Source organism: Chiloscyllium punctatum, chromosome 16 (assembly GCF_047496795.1).
Source record: "Chiloscyllium punctatum isolate Juve2018m chromosome 16, sChiPun1.3, whole genome shotgun sequence".
NCBI classification, from domain to species: Eukaryota; Metazoa; Chordata; class Chondrichthyes; order Orectolobiformes; family Hemiscylliidae; genus Chiloscyllium; species Chiloscyllium punctatum.
This window is the reverse complement of record NC_092754.1, coordinates 26,251,656-26,273,436: the sequence shown is the minus strand read 5'-3', so window position 1 is coordinate 26,273,436 and position 21,781 is coordinate 26,251,656. Positions and strand designations below refer to the sequence as shown.

General features: G+C 38.8%; 1 protein-coding gene across 3 annotated transcripts in view; it reads right to left on the bottom strand.

The window, feature by feature from the left end:
- Positions 1-21,781, bottom strand: part of capzb (capping actin protein of muscle Z-line subunit beta) — a 123,152-nt gene that overhangs the window by 39,685 nt on the left and 61,686 nt on the right. For all 3 annotated transcript variants that reach the window (XR_011962704.1, XM_072586525.1, XM_072586526.1), the window contains exon 3: positions 9,470-9,591. Coding sequence is in view for 2 of the 3 variants with exons in the window: in XM_072586525.1 (XP_072442626.1) it covers positions 9,470-9,591 (122 nt within the window). In the remaining variant the exon portion in view is untranslated. The remainder of the gene's footprint in view (positions 1-9,469; positions 9,592-21,781) is intronic.

Here is a 21,781-nt window from a genome sequence, read left to right as displayed (position 1 = left end):
TTCTTATGGTCCAATTTCTCACTTGTATCAAGTAAGTTTTAGAGCAGCTGTCTGCTTAACTATCTACTAGGACAGAACGGAAGTTTGACAACCAACTGAATGTAATTATCCTCAAGTTAAAATCAGTGTCATCCATAACTGCAAGCAAAACTGACTTAAGAAGTAGTGTAATCATAAACAAATTTTAATGAGTACTTTTAAACAATGATGTTTAATCCTCATCAGATTAATAAGAACATCCAACAACCGACCCAATAAGTCATCTGTGCCAGCCCTTTCTGATTGAGGGATCTGAAGTGGTAGATCACAAGTAGACAGCTTTTTGACAAATTAGATTCTCCCATCTCAGGCTAATTTGTGTAGGTTTGTCTTCAATAAAAGAAGTTCACAAATCACTTTACAGGCAAGGATTTTATTTCTTCCCCATCTATAGAGCAATGTTCCTCTAACTTGGTTTTCTTGGATGTGTATGTGATAGAAATACCTTTCTCGATAGATTGTATTTATCTCGCGTTTTAAAAGAATCCATATACTTGCCTGAAAATTAAAATGGTTGCTCAGAAATAGCTAGCCTAACTCAGCATAAACAGATTTGCCTCTGGGCAATTACTGATGGACAATAAATGCTGGCTTAGCCAGTGATGCCCACATCACATGAACGAATAAAAGAAAAACTACAAACCATTCCCTCGTCAGGTATTAAGAGCACTAGAATTTCATTATTTTCAATCTGTCGAAACTGCTTAAACATCCAAAGGGAAAAATACCTTGACAAACTCACCAATTGCCCCATGTTCAGTCATTATTCATCAAACTGTTTGGTTTCAAGTTGTATAGGAGTTCTTGAATAGCACTTATGCAATTGCCACCAATTTTTCCAAAATTTGTCACAAGTAGCTGGTTAAACGGCGCTTTTAAGAATCATCTTACATTTAGAAGCTAACCGATGCTAGAAATTTAGAAGGAAAATCCCATACTGTGTATTTTAACCAAATACAGCAATGTGATCTGAAAATTAATACTGTTCCCACTGCAATATACTGATTGGAGTATATGAAATTCAACTGTGGGTTTATTTCAGTTTATTATTTCATTAGCCTATACAAAGTAATGTGGCATTGTGAACATTTTCAGTTTTCTGACCGAAGATGTTCTTCCACAATAAGTACTTTACTATGATAAAAATCACATAACATCAGGTTTTAGACTAACATGTTTATTTGGAAGCACTAGCTTTCGGAGCACTGTTCCTTCATCGGGTGATTGTCACCTGATGAATGAGCAGCACTCCAAAAGCTAGTGCTTCCAATTAAACCTGTTGGACTATAACCTGGTGTTGTGTGATTTTTAAACTTTGTACACCCCAGTTCAACACTGGCAACTCCAGTTCCTTACTCTGATAGGAGTTATAAGTTATTACTTACAAGTCTAACAATGGTTTTAAGGTTCTATTCCCATGTTTGCATCCTCTGTACTGAACTTACATTCTGCATCAATCTACAATTAGCCTATTAAATGTCTTAATTTTAACAATTTATATCATATCCCTGAGCCTTTTCTGCTTGAATTTAATTATCTTCATCCTCAACAATGCTGGAGAATTTTAAATACAGAATTATCTTTATTGCAGTACTCTAAATGGTTCCACTCGCTTTCCTTAACATGGGCATAGTTCATCATGGGTGGTCTTACTTAATAAACTATAAGTTTCATTTCCTTGGGCTTAAATATTCCTCAAATCTGGTTGTACACCCTTTCGTTTTATTATTTGACTTTCCAACTGCTAACATACTTCTTACATCAGGGTATTTTAAATTTGAAACTATCTTTTGTTACGTTATACAATGATGTGCCCTCACCATGTTAGTGTTAACATCTACACATTTCATTTCTCAAAACAAAACTTATATCTAAACTTGTACTATCATGGTATTTCTCCCACCAAAATTCTATTGGAGCAAACCTTCCACTTTCAGCTAATACTTAGTATTCAATTAAACCACTTAAGATGAGACTTTTTTTCTAAAGAACTCTTGCAGATAGATTTAAAAACACGAATGATTAAAACGTTGTGTTGTAAAAACAACTGGCAGACTTCATCCATATTTATGTGGCATAAAGCATGTTTATTTATATGATTGTACTATAAAGAACAAAAAGAACACAAAATATTAAACACAGATGTTACCAACTGCAGTGAGTGAAAGGCTTGCACAGCAAGAAAAAACACACAAGCATAAGTTGAAGGCCCTGGTAAACTTAACACATTAAACTCCATAATAACAGGAACACTGCTGACTCTTTTTTCCATTAACAGCTGAGAAAGATACACAGTCAAGTTCCAATGGAGAAATTAGATTTGTTTCAGAGATGAGAATGAACAATTGCTCTGAAACTGATGATTTCCTTACCAAAGATTCAATGAATTTGATTTTTATTTTATCTGTCACCATGCTGTTCAGACAATTCAATACTGCATCCAAACAGTTCCATCTACATGCAACACTGCTTAAATGAGTCTGAAAATCTGCTTTACTCTCTAGCTACCAAAGTTGCAATGTTAGTAATTGTAAGCATCCTCTCAAGCAAGTCAGGATTCATTACTGAATTTGTCAAATCAAATAAAACAGGATGTCAATATGATTAAAAATGCAAAACCTTCCTGAAAAGCCAAGCAGTTAGCTGAGTTAGTCTCACTCTCATTTCTACATTAGGAAATTCCAGGTTTAGATTCCACTCCAAGGATTAAGCTGAAAGTGCAGCACAAGACATAGAACATAGAACATTACAGCACAGTACAGGCCCTTTGGCCCTCAATGTTGTGCCAACCTGTGAAACCAATCTGAAACCCATTTAACCTACACTATTCCAATATCATCCATTTGTTTATCCGATGAACATTTAATGCCCTTAATGTTGGCGAGTCTACTACTGTTGCAGACAGGACATTCCATGCCCTTATTACTCTCTGAGTAAAGAACCTACCTCTGACATCTGTCCTGTACTTATCAACCCTCAATTTAAAGCTATGTCCCCTCATGCTAGCCGTCACTATCAAAGAAAACAAACTCTCACTCTCCTTTAATCATGTATGTCTCTATTAAGTCACCTTTCAACCTCCTTTCTAACAAAAACAGCCTCAAGTCCCTCAGCCTTTCCTCATAAGACCAGTACACAGTACTCCAAGTGCTGCTGCACCAGAGTTTTGCACTGCTGAAACATGACCTCATGGTTCTGAAACTCAATCACTCTACCAGTAAAATGTAACACACTGTAGGCCAATCAACCTGGGTGGCAACTTTCATGGATCTATGCACGTGTACACCAAGATCTCTCTGCTCAACTGCACCATCAAGAATCTTACATTTAGCCCAGTACTCTGTTTTCCTGTTCCTCCTTCTAAAGTGAATCACCTCACACTTTCCGCATTAAAGTCCATCTTGCTACCTCTCAGCCAAGCTCTGCAGCTTACTTATGTCCCTCTGTAACCTGAAAGATCCTTCTGTACTATCTACAACTCCACCGACTTCAGTGTCATTCGCAAATTTACTAACCCATCCTTCTACGCCCTCAGCCAGGTCAGTTATAAAAATGACATCAGCAGCTGTCCCAAATCAGATCCTTGGGGTACACCACTAGTAACTGAACTCCAGGATGAACATTGCCCATCAACCACCACTCTTTGTTTTCTTTCAGCTAGTCAATTTCTGATTGAAACTGCTAAATCGCCCTTAATCTCATGCCTCTATTTTTTGCAACAGCCTACTGTGGGGAAATTTATCAAATGCTTTACTGAAATCCATATACACCACATCAACTGCTTTACCCTCATCCACCTGTTTGGTCACCTGGGAGTGTGGCAGAGTTGCTGTCCATAGGGTGGCAGCTTACATCTGAGACACCTATCTCTTATAAACCTCAAAACTGTTTGAAGAGTAGGAGGAATTCTGCCCAAGTCCTGGACTACATTTCTCCCTTCACAAACATCGAAACATTAATTGGTCATTCAACTCAACATTACTAGAAGGCTGCTTCTAGCTACCTACATGACAGTCACTGCACTTCAAAGTGATTCATTGTGTATGAACAGCTGGGAAAAGTTTTTGTAAAAGGTCCAAGCTGAAAACTTTGGTCTTTTCTTGTGACTCTCATTGGGTAGTTAACTATTACTCAGAAGAAATCTAGTCTTCAACACAAGTTCTAAAATAGTGAGCATTAATTTTGAAGTTTTACATTTCTTTCCCAAAGACCACTGTATAGATAAACAAACGACTGACATAATATTGATTCAAAAGATTTTAAATTGTCGAGAAAATATGCAACAAGTAAATCACTCCATGTGGTGATAAATATGGGATGTCAATTTGTTGGGAAATCGATTCTCATCAGAAGCACTTTAAAGAGATTTCTATTAAATTCTGAACAAAAGTACAGCTTCAGAAGATAAATTTGATTAGGGCAAAGGGGAGAACTGGCAACAGAACCTGGCTCAGATTCACACCAAGCAGGTAGCTACAGAACAATACTAGAGAAGTAGAATCCTTCACCAGTTGCCTCTCCCCGGAGAGGTTCTGTGGTACAGAAGATAGAAGAGATATAAAAACAGAAATAAAGCTGCTTTCAATTAAAATCAAGTTTTACCTTTTAGTATTTTCAAACAAATGCACATTTTTCCTTTGAAAATTATGACTCCTACTGAAGGCATTTGGCAAACATTAATGCTTCTACACACCACAAATTGCAGTTAGTATTAACATTTATAGATACTAAAATTCTGGCAAATGTTCTTTCAGATTAACAGTATGCAATCTTTAGAGTCAGACTGTATTATGTATGCATATCTTCCACATTTTAGTTTGCAAAATACATCAAGAGCTGTAATTGCCACAGTAACAATTGATGCCAAGCATTCTGTATTCAAATTTTGATGGCAATTCAGAAGGGGATAATTCACAGTAATACCTTAGAGTCTCATTTCTAACAAAACTTAGTATAAAAAGAGAAATTACAAATTCAAATTTAATTTCAAAGCTTTTTAAGTGTGGGTGAAACTAAAAGAATATATACCTAAACATTTCAATTCTTTAAACTAGTTTTAATGACTTGCAAAATGGTTGCAATTTTAGTTTGAGCTTTTTGAAAAAAAACACTTGCAATTAAACCTGTCAATTTGCAATCAGTTCAAATGAAATTCAAGTCATGAAGGAGATGAAAAACTGAGAGGCAAATTAGTTTTATTCAAATGCTTCCACCTTTGTCTGTAAGGGAAGAATAAATTTGTGAACATTAAATTCTGATTCCCTTCCTCAAAATATTGTGTTTTGGAGCATATTGCTTTCTGTTGTACAAAGAAGCTTTTAAAAAGTGTATTTAATTGGCAGTGCAGTGACACACCATTTCAGGTCTCCATCACTCCGGGGATGCTGCCGCCAACAGATGAGATGCCTGTATCCTGGAATGTGACCATACATTTTTTTTTAAATCAGGGAATATAACTTCAGTTTAGCCTGGGAGCCTATCTGGAACTATTCAATCTCAAGAAAACATTTTATAAACGTTTTATATGTAGCGAACTTGTAGGGATTAAAAACTAGGTTAACAAGTTAATGTGCATTTTATTTGTGCAACAGAAAGCCACATGGCCCTAGTCACCGTGACTATGAGGAAAATGCATTATTCCCACAGAGAACATTTTTTGTTGAAGCTAATGATTTCAAACTGTGTGACTGGCACCAGTTTCCCCATAAGGATTTGATTTAACAGAGAAATTGAGGGAAAAAATGCTTGTTTAAAACTTGAGGAAAAAAAACGAGCAATCCAAAACCTAAAGTATATTTCATTCAGAGACTAGATTTCATAATAGATGTCATGCTAGATAGTGAATATGATTATAATTTAAGGAAAGATGGTTTTAATATACAGCAATGTACATTATAACAAGAAATATTTGGCCAGTGATTTAATGAATGAAGTGCAAAATATTCAACTGCTTCTTAACACAATATGGATTCATTCTAGTATTTCTAGGATTAATTTCAATATTCCTGAATTAGTCATCTTGTGTCACATTACAGTACAATCCGCATCAGTTCAAACATTGACATTTTTTATTAAAAGTTTTAAAAAGTGCAACATTTTCAAAGGTCATTAAAACTAGTTTAAGCTTTTAAAGAACTGAAATGTGCTATACGTTTCACCTACATTTAGAAAGTGACCAGGCTAACCAACCTGTTTGGAGCTGTTATTATATATGTTGGAGCAGGTGGGACTTTGACCCAGGCCTCCTGGCTCAGAAGCAGGGGCACTACCATGCACCACATACTGACCAGGCTGTCAGAAAACTAAAAGTAGTGCACACCCGTTTCATTAAAAATGTAAGTTAAACCAACTGTTACCCCAGTGACAAGTTTAAATGGAAAAAGCAAGATTTGTTTTGTGCATAATTGTCTTTTTCTATTGTCAGCAGAAGAGTACCCAGGGCTGCTATTTTAAACAAAGTGTTGAGATTTTCCTTCTGTCACAATGAAATTCATTACCTCCTAGATCAGAAATTCCTAATCACAAGTTACTTATAATCAATGATAAAATACCTTCCAAGGAAGATCAATAAAGAATGTTAACTATAAACTTAGCGGAAGACCAGAAATTTAAAACTGGATATGCCTACAAGGTATGTCATAGAAGAACATCAGGAATAGGACAGTGTGATCCAATGACCTCCTTCCACTATTCAAGCCAATCATGGCTGATGTTTGGTTCCAGCTTCATTTTTCCACTCATTCCTCAAATCATTCAATTCCCTCAGATGCCAAAAAACTGCATCTCAGTCATGAATGTTTTTTTTTGGATGATGCATTCTCAGTCCTCCAGGGTAGACAATCCCAAAGCCACACATTTCCCGGGTGAAGAAATTTCTTATCTTTGTTCCAAATCATACAAACTCAGTCTCAGTTACCATCACCAAATCCCCTGCTATCAACATCCTGGGGGTTTCCATTGACCAGAAATTCAACTGGACTTGCCACACATAAACACAGTGGCTACAAGAATAGGTCAGAGACTAGGAATACTGCAGCGCTTAACTCACTTCCCAATTCCCCCAAAGCTTGACAAGTCAGAATTCCACATAGCACAAGTCAGGTATGTGACGGGATATTCCACACTTGCCTGGATGGTGCAGTTCAAACTCAAGGAGCTTGACACCATCCAGGACAGAACAGCTCAGTTGACTGGCACCACATCCACAAGAATCCTCTTCCTCCACCATTCATGATCAGCAGCAGCAGTGTGTTCTATCTACAAGATGCACAGCAAAAATTCACCAAAGATCCTTAGACAATGCCTTTCAAAACCACAAACATTTGCATCTAGAAGGATGATGGCAACTGATACTTGGAAACTCAACCACAATCTAAGCCACACTGACTTACAGTCACAGAGCTGTACTGCATTGAAACAGACTCATTAGGCTAATTCATCCATGCTGACCAGATATCCCAAATTAATCTAATCTATCTGTCAGCATTTAGCCCATATCCTTCTAACCCTTCGTATTCATATACCCAGATGCCTTTTAAAATGTGGCAATTGTATCAGCCGCCACCACTTCCTCTGGCTGCTCATTCCATACACACACCACATGTGAAACATTTGCCCTTTAGATGCCTTTTAAATCTATCTCCTCTCACCTTAAATCTATTCCCTCTACATTTGGATTCTGCTACCCTGGGGGGAAAAACCTTGTATATTCATTCTATCTATGCCCCTCATGATTTTATAAACCTTTATACGGTCATTGCTCAGCCTCTGACGCTCCAGGGAAACACACCCAGCCTTTTAAGCCTTTTCCCATAACTCAAACCCTCCAACCCTTGTGACATCTTTGTAAATCCTTTCTGAATCCTTTCAAGTTTCACAACATCCTTGCTGCAGCAGGGAAACCAGAAGTGAATGCAGTATTCCAAAAGCAGCTTAACCAATATGCTGTACAACTACATAACCTCCCAACTCCAATACTCACTGCTCTGACTAATAAAGGCAAGTATACTAAACGCCTTCTTCACTATCGTGTCCATCTGTGACTCTACTTTCAAGGAACTATAAACCTTTGGAAACACATCGCTGTTCCTTCTGTGTCGCTAGGTCAAAATCCTGGAATTTCCTCCCGAAATGCATTTTGGGTTAACACACAGCATATCAACTACAGAGGTTCAAAGAGGCAGCACACAACAGCCTCCTCAAGGGCAACAAAAAGATGGACAATAAATGCTGGGTAGCCAGTGATGCCCATGTTCCATGAGTGAATTTTAAAAATTGCCTATTGATTCTTGTACTTGCATGCTAACATTATGTTCTTTATACAGGTACAAGTACACCCAAGTCCTTCTGAGCATCAACATTGACAAGTTAGATTTAGATAGATTCCTTGCAGTGTGGAAACAGGCCCTTTGGCCCAACCAGTCCACACTGACCCTCCGAAGAGTAACCCACCCAGACCCATTTCCCTCTGACTAATACACCTAACACTATGGACAATTTAGAATGGCCAATTAACCTGACCTGCACATCTTTGGTGTGTGGGAGGAAACCGGAGTACCCGGAGGAAATCCACACAGACAGTCTCCCGAGGTGGGAATTGAACCCGGGTCCCTGGCACTGAGGCAGCAGTGCTAACCACTATGCCACCGTGCTGCCTTACTTGCTTTTTGAAATAAATTATTTTCTGTTCTAACTAACCACAGATAATAGAGGATCAACATTTATTTTAGCTACTTTCCTTTTTATATACTTGTAAAATTTCCAAATCTTCGTGACCCTTTGCCAATTGGTTCACAAAACAACCCAGAGATTGTGGTTGTTTTATCATTTGGACCCTAACGCTTCAAACTCTCTGGACAGAACATTAATTCTGTTATTGATTCACGTGACACATGATAGCTGGATTCCTCCTCTCAAAGTGTGCCTCTTGCAAAGAAGGTATCCTTAATCCTGGCAACTGCCAGGCAACACAACCTTTGGAGTTACTAGTTGAGGCAGTTTCTATCCATCTAATTATACTCTCCCCCAGCATAACTACATTTGTTTTTGCACCCTCTACTTCAATTTGAACATCATGCTGTACCATACACCTTAGCTTGTTTGCTCTCCCATCCTTCTTTTCACCAACACTGGTCTCAAGTGTCTTGCACCTGTTATTCAAAGTCAAGGTGTGAAATCCCACAATTATTACATCTCGAATTTCCATTCCTTCATGTCACCCCATTCCAGACGATTAACCAAATGAAAAGTTCTACTTAACCTATGAGACACAGCTGCCTCCTTCAGTAGTGCCCAGACAACTCTTCCCTCCCCAAAGTTCAGCAATGTCTGTAACTCAGACTCCAACTCAGCAACTGAACCCAAGTTGCTCATGTGCACACAAGTATTTTAGTTAAGTACTTCATGGTTTTTATTAGTTTAGTTGTCTCACCTGTATGAGTCACCATCTCTATTATAGTCACAAAGTAAGTAATCCTTTCCAATTACTTTATCCCTGGCAATCTTCAATGGCTGATCTACAGATGACAATAGGTCTTCACAGAGAGTCGGAACCTGCAAAAAAGGTTGAGCAGAACACATTAGAAACAATCTTAATCTGGAACTTTCCATTTTATATTTCATAAGCTTGATAGGATTTATGATAGTTTAAAAATTAACTAATCTCTTACAATCATAAATAATGAGAAACAATACTCAAAAAGGTATAAATCTAAAAATTAAATAGTCCATGATCTCACTGGAATCAACCATATGCTTAAGACAAAAATCTTGTTCTCATATTTGAATAAACATCACAGCAGGGTCTCAGGCTCAGCTGCAAAAACTTGCAACCTCATAAATTAAGACATCACACAATCAGGGTTGTGCAGACAGGTTTGTGCATGGTAACTACCAAAGGTACAGGACAAGAGGAATACCAAATACCACACAAGCAGAAATACTGCATATGGCACACAAAATAATGTCACTTTTCGGGAGAATTCATATGGGTTATAAGATATTAGAACAATGCCAAACTTCATTTAAAATTATCTTACAGGCATCACTTTCCAGTTAACATTCAAATTATCTTATGTATTGTATTCTTCAAATCTTAAAATAACTCAAATACTGTACCGCTCTGCAGATAACATCTGTAAAATCATGACTTGGAGTGGAAAAGGTTTCAAAATCTTTAAGAAAATCGCATGACTAATAGTTATTTATTTAATTTTACATTTACATTTACACTCCTCTTAGACACCAAAATGTATCAAAGCTACGCTGCTGGAAAAATACATTTCTGTCCACACCATATACGCCAAATGCAAACAACAGTGACGCGCCAAAGGTTCCACATGCACTATTCAAAGAAACAAACTTTTCTCTGCTACACTTTTTTTGTTCACAAAGCAGAGTTACTATTACATAGTGTAACAAGGATGTCATTCAATTGTCTTAAGCAAGTTTTAATATATGATTAGTTTTCCTGAAAACAGGAGGAATGTGTTTGGCATGACAATCAAGCAGATATTGAGGTGCTCTCAAAGTTTGAGGTCACCTGAACAAGATGCAGTGTCTGCGAATAGTAATTATTGTGGAAATATCTGATCTGCAGACAGCCAGTGGACAAGGAATGGAGACTTCTATCCAGGACGGCATTTCAGTAAAGCGCAAATGGAGTGTTGCAGAACAGTCAAAAGGTCATCAATATCATTAAAATGTTTAACTGGTGATTCATCACATTTTCTGCAGGTGTGAGTTTGCAGTATGCTACCTGGTTGCCTTATTTCTTTACATGACAGTGATAATCAGCCTGAAGGAATGAATTGGCCATGATATATGGGGACAGCATCAGGATGTAAAATGTTATCCAAGTTATTTTCTTTCCTGAGGTTAGTTCTAATCTGTCTTTACAATTTATTACACTTGAGACTCCATAAAGTCTCAGTCATTGGCACACTAAATAGTGTCTGAACTTCCATTCCAGTCTACTTTTTGCTATATTTGTTGTATTTGCATACAACCCTTACTAACTGAAGTTTGAAATTAGAGATGTGTTTTGCTGAAAATCTCAACCCCTGACTCAAGTTCACATTTTCAACCCTTATTGTTTTATCTCTCTCCTCACTACTCATCCAAATGTGGTACTTTCACTATAACAGTGATGGATTTACTCAGTTTCCAGTATCACCATCATGTCAGAACACGTATGGACACAACACCCAAAGATCATTGTATCCAAGTGGTGCTTTAAAACTAAAACCACATCGATTGACTAAGAACAATGTTACATTTGAATTGTGAAGAATCTGATGTATGAAATTCGAATATATTTGCTGTACAAGGTTGACCTGACCTGAACTTGAGGTGGACATAAACTACCAATTGCTCTATACTGATTATGTACCACATATACAGCAGGCTTGATACTTGGCGGAAAAGCCACACTGCCCAGTTGCAGAAAACACAGTACACATGATTTATGGTCTATAAATAACAAGCTCCAGGCATGTATTCTATTTGAGTATGCCCAAGATTCCAGGATTCAATCTTTTTGGCTCAATTCATTCATTAGTAAGAATTTGACAAAGCAGTGAAATGATAGGCAGCAACATGAGGCAGGCCAGAATGTAAAAGAGAAAAAAATCCCAGCATATTAATTTAAGTCTGAAATGCCACTTAACAAGAAATAAATAAATAGCCGGACCAGTGCTCTGGGAAAAAGGGAAAAGTGTGGAATAGAAACTATAGTAATTTTAAAAAAAAATTCAATACATCATGTAATTAGTGGATAGAAGAGTTGGATCAACAGCAAAAGATATCAGTCAAGAAACTTGTCAATGCCAAGTACTGCGCACAATAATTAAACCTTCAATGTTTAGTATACTGCAATCCCTGTTCAAAAACACTTGAATTTCAATTAAATTTTGTCAGATTGTATTAATGTTTTGATATTTCACAAGATTTATTTGCAAAGTACTACATTTCTGTAGTTGCAACAACTCTTCAGCAGATGTCCCTCTTCTCAACTATCTGATGGGTGGCACGGTGGCTCAGTGGTTAGCACTGCTGCCTCACAGTGCCAGGGACCCAGGTTCAATTCCTGTTTGGGGCAACTGTCTGTGTGGAGTTTGCACATTCTCCCCATGTCTGCGTGGGTTTCCTCCGGGTGCTCCGGTTTCCTCCCACAGTCCAAAGATGTGCAGGTCAGGTGAATTGGCCATGCTAAATTGCCCGTAGTGTTAGGTAAGGGGTAGATGTAGGGGTATGGGTGGGTTGCGCTTCGGCGGGGCGGTGTGGACTTGTTGGGCCGAAGGGCCTGTTTCCACACTAAGTAATCTAATCTAATCTAAATTGCCCATAGTGTTAGGTGCAGGGGTAAATGTAAGGGAATGGGTCTGGGTGGGTTGCTCTTCGGAGGGTCGGTGTGGACCGAAGGGCCTGTTTCCACAATGTAAGTAATCTAATCTAAGATAGCAATTATCTCACTGTCAAATGTATGTTTACTATAAATATGTTAATCGGAAACACTTTTCTATTACAGAACGTATAAATATGATAGAATGGTTAAGCTCCAAAGCAAAAGGATAATTGTCATCAGTTCCTTATCATAAATAACCTCTCATTCCTGGAACCAATGTAGTGAACCTGTGATGTACTGTCTCCAATGCAAATGCATTCTTCCTTAAAAATGGAAACCAAAACTGCACACACTATTACAGATATGGTCTTTCCAAAGCCCTGTACAAATATAGCAAGACTTCCTTATTCTTGCACTGTGGAAAGTGGCTGTGTGAGACATGCAATTGTGAAATGAACTATCATAAACTTTGTGCTGTAAAGCACTTTGCAATAAAGGCTAACATACCATTTATATTTACTTGCCATACCTATATGTTAACTCTGTGTTCCTTGTTTGAATACACCCAAGTATCTATGAACATCAACACTTTGAAGTTTGTAGCCTTTGGAAAAAAATGCATTCTGAACTTACTGCCAAAATGAATAACCTCATATTTCCCCATTATTTTTCTGCCTCTTTGTTCCCACATAACCTGCCTACATCTATTCACTTGTATTTGTTCTATTCTCTTTGCAGCTTACATTCCTATCCAGCTTTGTATCATCAAATGCACAAGAAACAAAAGGAATAGACTAACTTATATCACAAAATTTATGACAGTTCATTTCACAGTTACATTTCTCACATACAGCCTAAATCAGTCTTGCTTTTCACACTAACTCCAGTGAAGAGAGAGGACAATCTACTGGCAGCAAACCTACGCCACCATCCACTGGTACCCCACTGGTCATCTCTGCACACAAGTTGACTGACATTCTAATAATATATGAAAGATTGAGAGAGAAAAAAAACATACCTAGCAACACACCATCACATTTCAGATTCAATGCGGACCTACAACAGCTGCATGAAGTTTTAATATCTGAAGTAAGTAGAACCGGACATTTGGACGAGTGTTTTATAAATTTATCCCACTATATTTTTTTTATTGCGCCCTTGAATGGTCTGATCGTGAGCTGCTACAGTATACAGAGCTGTTTGAAAAGCAATTTAAAATACACCTAGGGGATTTAGAGTATGTGTTCCAGATTTCTGAATGGAGTCATAAAGCTGGGGTCACGCTGAGAAGGAATGTTAACAAAGGAAAGCATTTAAGATCAAGATTTGTAATGGATGCAATCTACGTATTCAGGTCTACACTTTTTATTGTATGCAATGCGTATGCATTTAGAATCAGAGACCATGAACTATATGCAATCTGTATGCACTTAGAAACAGAATTTGTACTTGATACAATGCACTTAAGTTCATACTGTATTAAATCTGTACAGGTTTAGGATTGGATTGTATCACTTGTAATAAGTGTACTTAAGATCATTGGATTTGCACTAACTGCTATTTTAGAGTCATACCAGCACAGAAACAGACCCTTCAGTCCAACCAGTCCATGCTGACCATAATCCCAAACTAAACTAGCGCCACCTGCCTGCGCTTGGCCCATAGCTCTTCAAACATTTCTTATTCATGCACTTGTCCAAAAATCTTAAATGTTGGAACTCTACCTACATCCACCGCTTCTCTGGATATTCATTCCACACATGAACTACTGTGTAAAAAAGAAATTTGCCCCTCATGTCTCTTTAAAATCTTTCTCCTCTCAATTTAAAGAGGTGTCTCTTACTCTCCAATTCCCCCACCCGAGGGAAAAGACACCTGCCATTCACCTTATCTATTCCCCCCCCATGATTTTATAAACTTTTATAAGGCAACCCCTCAATCTCCTAGACTCCACTTCAACAATGATGTCCTTTTGTTTGCACAGTTTACCTTTTTTTGTACAGTTTACCATGAAATGTGGGTAAGCTCTGAATATGACTGCCCAAAGCCTTGTTCTAATAGCTGTTTGCAATGAAAATCCCTTGTTGGAAAATAAAGTGAAATAATTCTGTTAAACTGTTTTGAAGAATATTTTATTCATTCACATGATGTAGACATCACTGGCAGCTTAGCATTTATTGCCGAACTAAAACTCCCACTTAACCAAACTGACAATATCTTAGTGCTGTCGGGTCACATGTTCAGCATTTTCCATGCAACCGTTCCTGAATCTGGGGCACAGGCACAAAAAATGAAGTTTATTAGCAGAGCATGCATTCTTCCACAGCAATTTGAAGGTATGACGACAACCTTAAAATAAAACATCAATTTCCAAATGCAATAATAGTTACTTTATCGGATTGCCTGTTTACTAGCTAATCCTCACATCATTAGTGAGAAAAAGCATAGTTAGGGCTGAGACAAGATAGCTCAGATTGATTCAGATTTTTTAATATCTAGTGCAATTCAGTGATAAACAGCATAACTCAAATTAATTACTCATCACTCTCTCCAAACTATGCTCCTAATCTAATCCAACAGCTCACTCCCCCGGTGGTGTGCATCTATATTTGACACACCAAGGTCTATGGAGGGTACTGCATAAAGAATGCTACAAGCTCAGAGTTGGGAGAAAAGGGAAGAAAATTACTTGAAGGGATTCAAGAATAGTGATGTATGACAAGAAGGAAATGAAAACTTTTCAATCCAGCAGATTTAGCAAATAGTCATAAAAGTAGTTAAATCTGATCCAACAACACTTTTGTAATTAAAGAACAGCAGGTTTCAAACATCAAATTACTTCTAAATGAGCAAAGATAACAGAGTTATGCGAACATCTGACAAGCTTATTTGCATTTGTAAAGTTCTCACCCCCCCACCCCCCACCACCTTAGCTGTTCACCTGATTATCTCTGCTGAAAGCCAGCAGAAATACTGGATGACCTGCTCTGCCGTTTAATGTCCGGACCACACTGCAACAAAAAACAAACCAGGGTTCTCCAGGGCAAATTTCAGCTGTTCAAATTGTGTGGTACAAATCCAATAGTGCTGCAAAGTATACAGCTGGGAAAGGTAATGCCGCATTCATCAAGGAAAAAGCAACATGACATAAGAAGCATAAAGAAAAACCCTAAGGAAAGAAGAAAACAGCCATCCTCTTTAGAAACATTTGGAACAATGCTTCTATTATTTGGCCTGTAAGAGAGCCCTTCAGTGCAGTTAGTTACCCTAATAATACCACATTAATTACTATTAACCACCTGATTTTGGTGTAATCTCAAGAGTACACCAAATTTAAAGAGGAAGGCAAATATTGGAGATTGCTTTTAATAAAAGCACTCTTTCTCTATCCTGGAGAAAGACTGATATTGTTGTTAAAAATGTCAGCCAGATCTTGTATCTTTTTTTAAACCAACATAGGGAAACTTACACCTTACTGACCTGGTTTATCAAGAAAGGAGTGCTAATCTCTGGCATTTGATTTAACAATGTGCTGCAGGGTTATAGCTAAATTAATGATAAAGGGGAACAGTTAGGATACTGGCTGCAACAATTTGCTTAAAGTATATAAGTAAACTAACTGTCAATGTCACGAGTTAATAATATCAGAATATGCAAAACGTAAATCAGAGAGGGCATATATATGATGCCAGAGGGTCTGCTAAAATTATCCATTGCTGATACTGTGCTTTTTTGAAAAACAGATAACTTAAGAACTTAATTTTTTTGCAGGTGCATTTCTCATTGTTGCCATTGCTGCATTCTTCTCTCTTCCTCTTCACATGGATATGAATACCAACTCTCTTCCTGATGAATTTAAGTGCACGCTTCTCTTTAGAGAATTTCAGTAATTCCACTGAACAATTTTCATAGGGAGCAAAATCACAGACATCACAAATCAGATCTCTGACCACCTTGGTGTACTTGCTCTCCTCTATGCATTGAGTGTGATAGAGAACTCTCTAGTCACTGACACAGACAGACGCTTGTCCAGCCGACAGAGAGACATCAGAATGGTGTGTTGCTTTCCTGATTCCAGGGTCAAGAATGTCTCGAAGAGGTGCAGAATATTCTCAAAGTGGTCAGTGTGTAGCAGGTTGTTGTATATAGAATCATAGAATCCCTACAGTGAAGGCCCAAGTCCACACCGACCCTCCGAAGAGTAACCCACTAAGGCCCATTCTCCTCCCCTATTACTCTACACTTATTCCTGATTATTGCACCTAACCTACACATCCCTGAACACTATGGGCAATTTAGCATGGCAAATTTACCTACCCTTTGGATTGTTGGAGGAAACCGGAGCACCCGGAGAAAACCTACACAGATATGGGGAGAATGTGCAAATTCCACACAGACAGTTGCCTGAGGCTGGAATTGAACCTGGGTCCCTGGCCCCGTGAGGCAGCAGTGCTAACCACTGAGCCACCATGCCACCCCAAGTCCTATTCGCTCTCCAGTTATTATTTTTCCTTGAATTTAACCCAATCTTCTTAACCAAGGCTATCTCGTACCCCCTTTTTGCCCTCCCGCTGTCCTTCTTCAGTAAACTCCTGTATCCCCTTTACATCTCCAGGAGCCCCCTTGATCCCAGTTGCCTGTACCTGAGCCATACCTCCTCCTTTTTACTTGGGGTCATTTTCCAAAATTTGCTGGAGCCTGGGGCAGTTCCAGCAGATTGGAAAGCAGCAAATATGACGCCACTGTTTAAAAAAAAAAGAGGCAGACAAAATCCCTTCTCACATATGGAGCAGGTGAATGGTCTCTCCCTAGTGTGACTGCACTTAAGGATTTCCAGCTGGAATGGATAATAGAATTCTTTCCCACAATCCTCACATTTCCATGGTTTCTCCATTGTGCTGGGGCAAACAGGACTGTATGGATTTCCAGTTATGATGGAGAATTGAAACCTACACTGCATTCATCACCATTCCAGCATTTCTCCACATATGTTGGCACCAATGACACAGGAAGAGAAAGCGATGAGGTTCTGCACAGAGAATATAGGAAATTAGCAAGAGGTTAAAAAAGTAGGCCCTCAAAGTTAGTAATATTTGGATTACTCCCAGTGCACTGTGCTAGAGAGAATAGGAATATGACGACATGGCAAATGAATGTGTGGCTGAGGAGCTGGTGCGGGGGGCAGGGATTCACATTTTTAGATCATTGGGATCTCTTTTGGGGGAGAAGTGACTCATATAAGGAGAACGGGTTGCACCTTAAGTTGAAGGCAACCAATATCCTGATGGGGAGATTTGCTAGTGCTACTCAGGAGGCATTAAACTAGTAAGAGGGTGGTGGTGTGATATTAAAGAGTTAATTTGCCCTGCTGACCTGCAGCAAATTGGATGTCCCGTGACTAGGGTGGGATGCCTCTGACTTGCAGATAAATTGTAAGAAATTACCTTTTCATTTCCTATTATCCAAAGCCATTTACATGGCCATTTCCTTGCCATTCAGAGCTATTTACATTTTCATCCTCTATTCAGAAATCAATAAGAATATTTGAGTTGGAATTCTGAATACTCCCTGTAGTTTGAAAAGAAACACAATTTACACCAGATCTGGCCATTAAGGGATGATTTGCATAATATTGTTTTTGGAGATGATGTGGTCACTGCATTGTGTCTTAAGTGGCATGTGACGGGGGGGCTGTCTTGTGAGCATTACTGACTATGATGTAAAGACTTTGTACAAAGGAAGGACTGTTCCCTTTGCTCAGGGAGAGCTTCTCTGGACACACCTCGCAAGCATGGCAAAGTGTGTTCAGGGTTTCTCCAAAGCTGGTATTGTACTGTGCTTAATAAAATTTAGTTGTTCACAGAAGTTGGCGTTTGCAGTTGCATCAAGTATATAAGAAGGATCTCAGGAAAAAGAACTCAACAGTGGGACCCAAAGAGACAGTGAGAAAAGAGATAAATTTGAGGCTCTTACAAAGAGAAGAGGAGCAAGTTAAATAGTCAAGGCAGGCAAGACCAAGGCAGAAAATGAGGGAGGACTGATAAATTAAGTTGCTTTTATTTCAATGCAAGAGCCCTGACAGGTAAGGCAGATGAACTCAAAGCATGGCTGGGAACATGGGACTGGGATATCATATCTATTACAGAAATATTACAGTGCCTCAGGGAAGGGGCAGGAGTGGCAGCTTAATGTTCCAGGGTATAGATGTTTACAGGAAGGATAGAATGGGGGGGGGGCAAGAGTGGAGGGTGAATGGTTTTTTTTGGTTAAGGATATCATAATGGCTATACTTAGGGAGGATATGCCTGGGAGAATATCCAGTGAAGTTATATGGGTGGAACTGAGAAATAAGAAAGGGATAATCACCTTTTAGAGATTGTACTACTAATTCCTCCTCCCTCACCCCCAGTGATCAGTGGGAAATTGAGTAGCAAATATTAGATTAGATTAGATTAGATTAGATTAGATTACTTACAGTGTGGAAACAGGCCCTTCGGCCCAACAAGTCCACACCGCCCCGCCGAAGCGTAACCCACCCATACCCCTACATCTATATCTATCCCTTACCTAACACTACGGGCAATTTAGCGTGGCCAATTCACCTGACCTGCACATCTTTGGACTGTGGGAGGAAACCGGAGCACCCGGAGGAAACCCACGCAGACACGGGGAGAACATGCAAACTCCACACAGTCAGTCGCCTGAGGCGGGAATTGAACCCGGGTCTATGTAAGGAGATCTCATATACCTTCAAGAATAATAGGATTGTAATGGATTATAACATTCCAAACAGACTGGGCCTGCTATAGTGCAGAGAGGAATTTGTTGAGTGTGTACTGTTATGAAGTTGTGGGTGTGTACTGTACCTTTAGGAGAGAGTGAAAGCTGGCAAGGATTAACAAGCACAGAGTGTGCTGAACGATTTAAAAATGTAACATTTGGCTGTGAAACAAATAGCTAGAGCTGAGTTGCTATGTTACAAAACAAGTTCGAATTTGCCCAATCAGTTTAAATTATGCCCCAAGATACCAAAATCCAATCGAATTTGAATTTTTAATGTTTTAATGACATTAAACTAATGAGACAAAGCAATGTTTTGGGGTATAAAATTGGACACTTTGAACAGTTAGCAAGAGCACCAAAGAGCACCAACCGACTGCCTGCAGAATCACTCTCTGAAAGGTACCTGTTCATATGAAATCTGTGAAGCAGAGGACCAAAGACCCAGGAAAATCTACAGAAGAAAATACAAAGGGAAGGCAAAAACTGACAGGTTTTTAACATTTGAAATTTTTGTTAAACTTAAGTCAGGGTGGTTTTATCGGATCAGTATGTTGTGTAGTGGGACGTAGATAAATTGATCAAAGGTTTACAGTGTAGATTGTAGTTGTTTAATTTTTTTTACTTTGAGTTAAAGAATAAATTATTAATTTTTTTCTTTAAACAGTGGGATTTGGTAATTCATACTTTAACAGATTACGAGGTGAGGTGAGCTTTTCTGTGTGTCTGGTTTAAATTAGCAGAAAGGTTTACCCTGTGTCATAACAGTACAAGAAAAATGTCTTACTCAACATATGGATGTACCGACTTGATAAGGAGCAAAACCTGACCACCTCTTGGGACATAAGGCAGGGCAAGTGACTAATGCGTCAGTGGGGGAGCACTTTGGGGCTAGCGCTCAATTCTAAATGTTTTCAAATAGTTATGGAAAAGGATAAACCTGATTTAAAAGTTAAAGTCTAATTGGAAAGACCAATTTTGACAGTATTAGGCAGGAACTTTCAAAAGTTGACTGAGTGAGGTTATTTGCAGGTAAAAGGGACAGTTGGAAAGTGGGAGGCCTTCAAAAATAAGATTATGAGAGTTCAGGGACATTATATTCTAGCTAGCGAGAAGGGAATGATTGGTTAGTGTAAGGATTGCTGGATGATTTGAGAAATTTGAGGCTCTGATCAAGAAAGAGGAGGTATATGGCAGGTTTCAACAGCTGGGATCAAGTAAATCCTTACAGGAGTATTAGGGCAGTAGGAGTACACTTGAGGGAAATCAGGTGAGCAAAAAACAAAATGACATAGCTTTGGCAAACAGGGTTAAGGAGAATACAAAGGAATTCTACAAATACTTTAAGGGCAAAAGAGAAACCAGGAAGAAAATAGGGCCTCTGAAAGATCAACAAGGCAGTCTGTGTGTGGAACCACAGGAGATGAACTAGATACTAAATGAGTATTTCACATCAGTATTTACTGTGGAGACGGACATGGAAGCTAGAGACTTTGGAGAAATAAATAGTAATATCTTGAAAAGTATTACATATTACAGAAGAGATGGTGCTGGACCTCTTAAAATGCATAAAGGTGGATAAATTTCCAGGACTGATCAAATGTATCCCAGAACTTTGTGAGAAGCTAGGGAAGAAATTGCTGGGCCCCTTGCTGAGATATCTGTATCATCGTTCACCATGGGTAAGGTGCTGGAAAACCAGAGGGTGGTTAACGTGGTACCATTATTTTAAGAAAGGCGGTAAGGAAAAGCCAGGGAACTATAAACCAGTGAGCCTGACATCAGTGGCGGGTACGTTGTTGGAGGGCCTTCTGAGTGACAGAATTTACATGCATTTGTAAAGGCAAGGACTGATTAGGGATAGTCAACGTAGCTTTGTGCAGGAAATAGAGTCTCACTAATGTGATCGAGATTTTTGAAGAAGTGAGGAAGAAGATTGATGAAGGCAGAGCAGTGGACGTTGTCTATATAGACTTTCACAAAGCATTCGACAAGGTTCTGCATGGTAGATTGGTTAGCAAGTTAGATCACATGGAATCTGGGGGAGATAAACAACTGGATACAAAATTGGTTTGAATGTAGGAGATGGAGGGTTGTTTTTCCAGACTGGAGGCCTGTGACCTACAGTATGCCACATGGATTGATGTTGGGTTCACTGCTTTTCTTCATTGATATCAATGATTTGGATGTGAATAGAGGGTGTATGGTTACTAAGTTTGCAGGTCTCACTAAAATTAGTGGATAGTAAAGAAGGTTACCTCAGAGTACAATGGGGCTGAGGAGTGGCAGATGGAGTTTAATTTAGATAAATGTGAGTGTTGCATTTTGATAAGGCAAATCAGGGTAAAACTTTTCACCTAATCACAGGGCCCTGGGGAGTGTTCCCAAACAAGGAGACCTAGGGGTGCAGGTGCATTGTTCCTTGGAAGTAGTGTCACGGGGTAGATAGGGTGGTGAAGGAGACATTTGGCTTGTTTGCCTTCATTAGTTAGTGCACTGAGTATAGGAGTTCAGGTATCATGTTGCAGCAAGATGAGGCCACTTTTAGAATTCCATATTAAATTCTGGGCTCCCTTCTATAGGAGAAATGTTGTCAAACTTGGAAGGGTTCAGAAAAGA